Genomic DNA, 8,913 nt, shown 5'->3' on the forward strand with positions numbered 1-8,913 from the left:
GATACAGCATTTCTGCAAGATTTCACAAGGTATAAGGGTGGAAGATGAGCCATAGGTGAACGAATCAGCCCTACTAGAGAACCTGGGAAGTCAAATGGTGTCGGAAACTTGATTCATCTACTAATTTACTGGCTCAGGATTTGTCAATCACTGCAGCCTGACAAATGAGATTAGTGAAGAGTTCTGGGAGGGAAGGGGTGACGCAGCAAGCCGCATACACTTGAAAAAAAAAAAAAAAGCCAGGAGACAACTGCGTAATCATACTGCGGCACCAGGTTTTTTTAACCCCGCCCCCAACCCCTGCAGTGGCTGGAGCAGCTGCTTGCGCAGGTCTGCCCACTGCGGCTTTCTGCAGTCTCGAGCCTGCTCCTTCAGGGTCCACCGCAGCAGCCATCATAGCAGCCATCGGCGGCCCTGAGTCTCTGCCGAGACCGCCCGCCTTCCATCCCGCCATCCCAGCTTCAGCATCGTCTCCTGCCTGTCATCACTTCAGCAGTCCCGCCGCCGAGGCTGTCTCTTGGTCCATCTCCGTCCGGCCACCAGCCACCAGCCACCGCGCATCTGCTATACTGGTGAGTCTTCCTGCGTAGGTCAGGTCTCCTGATCTGCGGGCTTAGCCACCATAAGTGCAGGCGATCTTTTGAAAACAATGGCTGAGTCAGCTGAACAGAAGGAACTGTCTGAATGCAACCAAGAAGAGCTTGCTAGCCAGGTAATGGCGGAAGGGCCCGGGGAAAATCAGGACCCCAGTGAAGGTGCCTCCACTGAGTCTGGAGTTAGCGGGGAAGGCGGGGAAGGAGCCGCGGCTGCTGGAGTCCCGGAAGAGGGAAAAGGTGATGAGGCTGCTGCAGGGTCTGGGGAAGATGGTGAGAAAAGCAAGGATGCTGATGACTCAGACTCAGACCGTCCAAAAGGACTTATGGGTTATCTTTTAGATACCGACTTCGTTGAAAGTCTCCCGGTGAAAGTTAAATACCGTGTGTTAGCTCTTAAAAAGCTTCAAACAAGAGCAGCTCATTTGGAATCGAAATTCCTGAGGGAATTTCATGATATTGAAAGGAAGTTTGCTGAAATGTATCAACCCTTACTGGAAAAAAGACGTCAGATCATCAATGCAGTCTATGAACCCACTGAAGAGGAATGTGAATATAAATCAGACTGTGAGGACTATTTTGAGGAGGAGATGGATGAGGAGGAAGAGACGAACGGCAATGAAGAGGGCATGGTGCATGAATACGTGGATGAAGATGACGGCTATGAGGACTGTTATTATGATTATGATGATGACGACGAAGAGGAGGAGGAAGATGACAGCACTGGAGCCAGCGGAGGAGAAGAGACTAACGACGAAGATCCTAAGGGAATTCCGGATTTTTGGCTGACTGTTTTAAAAAATGTTGAAGCACTCACTCCTTTGATTAAGAAGTATGACGAGCCAATTCTGAGGCTGCTCACAGATATTAAAGTGAAGCTTTCGGATCCCGGTGAGCCTCTCAGCTTCACGCTCGAATTTCACTTCAAACCCAATGAGTATTTTAAAAATGAGCTGTTGACAAAGACTTATGTGCTGAAGTCCAAGCTTGCGTGCTATGATCCCCACCCCTATAGGGGAACTGCCATTGAGTATGCCACTGGCTGCGACATAGATTGGAATGAAGGGAAGAACGTCACTATGAGAACCATCAAGAAAAAACAGAGGCATCGCGTCTGGGGAACAGTCCGAACCGTGACTGAAGATTTTCCCAAGGACTCTTTCTTCCATTTCTTCTCTCCTCATGGGATCAACTTAAACGGAGGGGATGAAACTGATGATTTCTTACTTGGTCATAATTTGCGTACTTACATAATTCCGAGATCAGTGCTGTTTTTCTCAGGAGATGCACTTGAATCTCAGCAGGAGGGTGTAGTTAGGGAAGTTAATGATGAAATTTATGACAAGATTATTTATGATGATTGGATGGCTGCAATTGAGGAGGTGAAAGCCTGTTGCAAAAATCTTGAGGCAATGGTAGAAGATATTGATCGCTAAAACAGAGCAGATGCTTCTGAAATTAGCTGCCCTTACATGCAGTTACTGAAGACGTAAGCAGTTAATCATAGTCTTGGGTTCTGTATTTTTTCCTGTCATGCCACTTTAAAAATTCAAATACTAATTAATGTGACCTTGCATTATAGTGCTATGATGTTTTCAGGGCATGCAGACCGTAATAAATGATTAAATACATTAATATAGTGGGTAGTATAAGTCTTCTGAAGTCCTTGTGCCATGTAGCTATTAATCTGTGGCTGTGGATATTATTAGATTAGATGTACTAAATGAGATTATTTGTTTACAAAGAAAATATTGGTAACCCACCTAAGAGTGTTTTGCTGTTTCCCCTTATTTTCTTAGTGCTTTACCCAATAGGCTTTATTTTGCAGTAAAAATACAGTAGAATTTAAAAATTTTAATGCCTAAGAGGCCTGCATATAGTTGAGAATTCCAGGCAAAATCATATTTATTGTTGCTAACAGCTTATGCAAGGCTCCTGATTGTATGTAACTGTGATAAATAATAAACCTCAGTTGTATTGAAATTACTGTTTACCATTGAAGTGTGAGTTAGTGTATTTTCAAAAGCTGCAAATATTGATCTGTGTAATTGTGTAAACTGTGATTACAGTGTATACTTTTCTTTTATAGTATATTTAATCATTCATTGAAATGGATACTTCACCATTCCTGAAAACGTATTTCATATTCTGTTCATTCACTGAAAAATAAAATAAATAAAAAAATTATGATGTTTTATGTTTTAAAAATTAAACATTTTAACTATAAAGGAAGTATGTTCATTGGAAGACACATATAAAAATATTAATATACATTAAAATCAAAAGCCATTTTCTTACTTCACCAGATAAACACTGTTAATATTTTAATTTATTTTCTATAGTTCTTTTGGTATGTGTTTATATATATATATGCAAATTTACCAACACTGTCTAACAGTCATATTCTAAAATTATTTATAACTTATCTAATTTTAATCTCCAGATTGGCTTGCAGGGAAACAAAACCCTTAATTTTAATCAATCCAATAAATTCATTGCTGCCCAATAATGTAAGTGCTAGTCTATATTTTAAATTTCTTATCTATCCTTCTACAGTGTCACTTGTATATATCACCTTATGACACTGGAGGGAAGTACTGACTGGGGACAGTGGGATCTAGCTGGTCAGATGTCTGACTTCTTTTGATAAATTCTATGGAGAATCACATCTACCTCCCTAGGATAAGGGACCTTCTTTGTCACTTTCATGTCACATAGAAGCTGTGAGTGGTCCTGATGAGACCTAATTGACTAGGATCAGAAGGAAGGAAAAGAAGTCCTCCCCTATCAGTGGACTTGGGGAGGGGCATGCATGCAGAGGGTGGAGGAAGGGAGGGATTGGGATGGGAGGAGGGAGGGAACCACAGGGGGGGGATACAAAGTGAATAAAGTGTAACTAATACAGAAAAATATGAAATAATAAAAAAAGAAGCTGTGAGTGGCAGGGGAATGCTACCTCAGTTTTGTTATTGCTGCCTACCCACGCTTCCATCTTCAGTGATGAGGTGTCACTGAATCTAAGTGGTACAAAAGGCCTGCTGTGACTTAGTCTTCTATCCACTATCGAACATACCTCCTGCTTCAAACTGTGGTCCAGAGAGGTAAGTTTCTAGCCCTGCCTATTTTTCTTACTTCTGTCTGGTTCAACCAAGGCAGAAAAGAAAAGCTTTGCCTTTTTCTATTCCATTCCAGGTTAAGACTTTCAAAATCAAGTCCTTCTCCCAGATATAATAATAGATGTTCTGGTGCTTTTCTTTGGAATTGCAACAAATGGAAGTATGTAGGAAAACAACCTACTATAAAGAAACGAGAGATTCTGCCAATGTGCATCTTGTAAATACAGACAGCCGCACACTTTTCACAATGATTAATGCTGACTTTGAAATTTACTACCACCCCCAAACTTTTACCACAAATATTAGTTCCTTTTTCTTGTGCCACTGCTAGTATGCACTAAAAAATATAAGTAACTTAAAAAATAGTTTTTAAAGTTGGGGTTGGCAGTGCACACCTGTAATCCCAGCACTTGGTGGGTGGATATCCATAAGGAGGAGCAGGAGTTCAAGGCCAGCTTCAGCCATGTAGGAGTTTAATACCATCTTGGGCTATGGAGAGACACTGTTGTAAAAACAAACAAACATATAAATATCAGGAACGTGGGTGACTCTCCTGCCGTTTTGCAGAGAATGTGTAGCACCTTTAAGCTTCCCATGGCTTTTTCTGTTGTCTCCATGAGCTAGAATGGTTAATGTGCTTCTTCAGGATTTACCCTGATAGCAGACCAGGACCCATTACTGTAACTTTTATGTCAGTGCCCTCTGTCAAAGGTATGCAAGGAATGCACCTGGGGTTTACCAAGCCTTTTCCAGTCCTCACTGCAGAGAAAGGTAATGCATATTACAGAGGACCATAGAATGGATCCGTACGTGTTAGAACATAATGCAGATTTTGGTCTTTGTGTGCTTTGGTGGAATATTTAAAGAAGAGAGGGGAAGAGGTGTGAGGAGAGTAGGAGTGGGGGTTGGGGGTGTGGAGGACAGGGAGAGAGGAAGTATAAGAATTAAGATGGAACAGAGATTAAGGGAATGGCAAACCAATGACTGGTCCAACTTGAGACTCACCCCGTGGGAGAGAGCCAACCACTGTCATTATTAATGATACTCTACTATGCTTGCAGACAGGAGCCTAGCATAACTGTCTTCTGAGAGGCTTCATCCAGCTGCTGATGGAAACAGATGCAGTGACTCACAGCCAAACAATAGGCCACTGTTGGGGAATTTTATGGAATAGTGGGAGGAAGGAAAGGCAGAGCTGGAGGGGTCAAAGACACCACAAAAAGACCCACAGAGACAACTAACCTGGGCTCATGGGGGCTCACAGAGACTGAACCACCAACCAAAGAGCTCACATGGGCTGGACCTAGATCTCCTACACATATAAAGCAGATGTGCAGCTTGGTCATCATGTGGGTTCCATAACAATGGGAGCAGTGGATGTCTGTTGTGCTGGATCCCTTTCCCCTAGCTGGGCTGCCTTGTCTGGCCTCGGTGGGAGAGGATGCCCTTAGTCCTGCTGTAACTTCAGGTGCCAGGGTGGGTTGGTACCCCTTGGGGACTTCTCTTTCTCTGAGAAGAGTGGAGGAATGGAGAAGGGGTACAAGCGGGTAGGGCTAGGAGGAGAGGAGTGAGGGGGATGGGATCAGGCTGTAAAGTGATTAAATGAATAAATAAATAAAAATAGCAATAATATTTGATATGTAAAAAGTAGAGGGTTGCTCTAGATTAGATGCTGCCAAAAAATGGAACTATTTATAAGTAGTAACTCAATAAATCTTAGCTAAGTTGTATCTGGGAAGACTAGAAAAATAAAGTTATATTTAGTAAAGCAGTTGAAGCCTGGCTGGTGAGACTGTACAACAGGAAAAGGCACTTGACACAGACCTTGATGACCTGAGTTTGATCCTCAGAGCCCAGAGGGTCAGGGAGATAACACACTTTTGCAAGCTGTACTCTGACCTCCACAGGTGCATGTGTGCACATGTAAGCATATACACAATGTAGAAAGGATGCACACATTTTAACTTCTGTATGGGGGTATTTTATATTAACCTTTAGTATATGTTTAGAAAAATTAAGTGGCCCAGTTTTGTCTTATTATATTGCATTCCCCAAGTAATTTATGTCGAGCAAGAGACTAATATGTCCTGCCTGTATGAACCAGGCCAGATTCTTTATATATATATATATATATATATATATATATATATATATATATATATATTTGCAGTTTATATATGTAAATAATATATATGATAATATTATATATTACAACATATATGTTATATAATATATAATATTAATTACAATTTATTTACTTTGTATCCTAGCTGTAGCCCTCCTTCCTCATTCCCACCCAGTCTCTCCCTCCCTCCCTCATCTCTTCCTTGCCCCTTTCTAAGTCCATTGATAGGGGAGGTTCTCCTCCCCTTTCATATGACCCTAGCTTATCAGGTCTCACCGGGACTGGCTGCAACGTCCTCCTCTGTGGCCTGGCAAGGCTGCTCCTCCCTCGGGGGGGGGGAGGGGTGTCAACAGGCTGGATTCTTGATGTCAGGGATTGTTGTCCATTTTCCTTTCTCTTTTTCTTTTTCTCAGGGAACAGTTTAAGGCTCTTATTGCTTCAGTACGTTGCAATGGGATGGAGGTTCATTTGATCTATCTTTAATGTAAGGATCTTTCAGGCCACCTGTACTAGAGTTTAGGTCCCAACTATGTTAAAAATAGGATATGGAGGCTGGAGAAACAGCTCCTCAGGTAATAACACTCTGGCAGAGGACCCAGGTTCAGTTCCTGTCCTCCATGTCAGACAGTTCTCAACAGCCTGATAATTCCAGCTCCAGGGGACCTGACATCCTTTTCTGACTCCCACAGGCACCTGTACTCATTCATGCCATACCCGTGCACAGACACAGACATATATTCTCATACACAATTAGAAAAAATAGTGGCTGGAGAGATGGCTTCGTTGTTAAGTCCTCTGTTCTTGCAGAGGACTTGGGTTCACTTCCCAGAAGCCACATCTGGTGGCCTGTAACTCCAGGTCCAGCGGATTTATCACCCCTTTTTGATCTCTGTGGGCACTCTACATACAGCACACAAACAGACATGTGTGGAAAACACACACACACATAAAATTAAAATAAATGATTTGGGGAGGGGGTTGAGACAGAATTTCTGTCCCAGACTTGCTCTGTAGACTAGGCTGGCCTTGAATTCACAGAGATCTGCCTGCCTCTGCTTCCTAAGTGCTGAGATTAAAGGCATATGCCACAACTCCTGGCTAATAACTATATCTTTAAAATATTAAAAAAAGCTAAAAAATATAATTTTACCTTAATTCTCTTTATACTTAAAATTTTTTAATTGTCTAAAATTATTCATGTGATTAGAAGTTTGAGGTAACTATTAAGAATTTTTTTATCACTATTTTATTATTATTATTATTAATTACACTTTATTCATTTTGTATCCCCCCATAAGCCCTCCCTCTTCCCCTCCCGATCCCACCCTTCCTCCCCTTTCTGCATGCATGCCCCTCCCCAAGTCCACTGATAGGGGAGGTCTTCCTCTCCTTCTTTCTGATCTTAGACTATAAGTTCTCATCAGAAGTGGCTGCATTGTCATCTTCTGTGGCCTGGTAAGGCTGCTTCCCCCTCAGGGGGAGGTGATCAAAGAGCAGGCCAATCAGATTATGTCAGAAGCAGTCCCTCTTCCCATTATTATGTAACCCACTTGGACACTGAACTGCCATGGGCTACATCTGTGCAGGGGTTCTAGGTTATCTCTATGGTTGGAGTATGAGTCTCTGGGAAGTTCCCTGTGTTCAAATTTTCTTGTTCTGTTGCTCTCCTTGTGGCGTTCCTGCCCTCTCCAGCTCTTGCTATTTCCCACTTCTCACATAAAATTCCATTCACTCTGCCCGACAGTTGGCCATCAGGCTCAGCATCTGCTTTGATAGTCTGCAGGGCAGAGGCTTTCAGAGGCCCTCTGTGGCAGGTTCCTAGGTTGTTTCCTGTTTTCTTCTTCTGGCTTTCAGGAAGAAATTTTGAGAATTTTTGTCTTCTAGGGAATAGTTTGAAAAAATAAATATAATAAAATCCCATTTTACATATATAATAATAAATAAATTAAAGTACTTAGAACTATATATCAGAGAGTTTAGTCTTTAAGGTCAAGTAATCTGAATTCCAATCCCAACTCCATAACTTATCAGGTAACCAAGGTATATAAACAGTATATCTATCTATCTTTGTTATTTTATAATGCTTGTATTTGTGAAATATTAACAACTACACATTATTAAACTATTAATTATTAATAAATAATAATATTTGCCTAATTACTTTCCAATGTAAATAAAGTAAAAGTATACATTTTGCATTTCAATAAGAGTCTCCAAGATATATGTAAATAGTAAGAGTAAGCAGCAATTTGAAAAGCAGTACTTAAATCATTCACAAGACCAATATATTTAGTTACTTTTCTATTGCTGAGACAACACATAACAATCCAAAGCAATTTATGAAATAGTTTATTTTGGCTTATAGTTTCAAACAGATGAATCCACCACGGCAGGGTAGCATGAAAGCAGGTGACAGACATGACAGCAGAAATAAGAAACTGAGGGATTATATACTCAACTGCAAGAAGGAAGCAGAGAAAGATAACTGGGAAGTAAGGTATGCTATAAACTTTCAAAGCCCAGTCCAATAATTTACTTCCTTCAGCAAGCCTACAACCACCCTGCCACTACTGTCACCAACTTAGGACCAAGTTTTTTTTTTTTTAATTCTTTTTAAATTACACTTTATTCACTCTGTATCCCCTCTGTGGTTCTCTCCCTCCTCCCGTCCCAATCCCTCCCTTCCTCCGACCTCTGCATGCATGCCCCTCCCCAAGTCCACTGATAGGAGAGGACTTATTTTCCTTCCTTCTGATCCTAGTCAATTAGGTCTCATCAGGAGTGGCTGCCTTGTCCTCTTCTGTGGCCTGGTAATGCTGCTCCCCCCTCAGGGGGAGGTGATCAAAGAGCAGGCCAATCAGTTCATGTCAGAGACAGTCTCTGTTAGGACCAAGTTTTTAAATACCTGAGTCTACGGAGGACATTTCTCATTCAAACCACCAAATTTCACTCATAAGAAAGGTAAAGTCAGTTACTATTGAGACACTTCCACATTGCCAAGTATGTACATAGATTTTGATTTGTGTTTTACTGAGCCCAATCTTCATTTGCTCAATGGCTGTGATGGTTTCAATAGGAA

At 41.5% G+C, this 8,913-nt stretch overlaps 1 protein-coding gene across 1 annotated transcript; it reads left to right on the top strand.

Moving 5' to 3' along the window:
* The first annotated feature begins 239 nt into the window (after nt 1-239).
* Nucleotides 240-2,780, top strand: Nap1l2 (nucleosome assembly protein 1 like 2). The gene has a single exon (XM_021627663.2). It carries the CDS (start codon nt 650-652, stop codon nt 2,027-2,029), a length of 1,380 nt encoding a protein of 459 aa, XP_021483338.1. The 5' UTR covers nt 240-649; the 3' UTR covers nt 2,030-2,780.
* Nucleotides 2,781-8,913: the final 6,133 nt, after the last annotated feature.

This window comes from Meriones unguiculatus, chromosome X (assembly GCF_030254825.1).
Source record: "Meriones unguiculatus strain TT.TT164.6M chromosome X, Bangor_MerUng_6.1, whole genome shotgun sequence".
NCBI lineage: Eukaryota > Metazoa > Chordata > Mammalia > Rodentia > Muridae > Meriones > Meriones unguiculatus.

Coding starts and splice junctions, on each gene's coding strand:
- Nap1l2 (XM_021627663.2), top strand. CDS start 650: ATGGCTGAGTCAGCTGAACAGAAGGAACTGTCTGAATGCAACCAAGAA.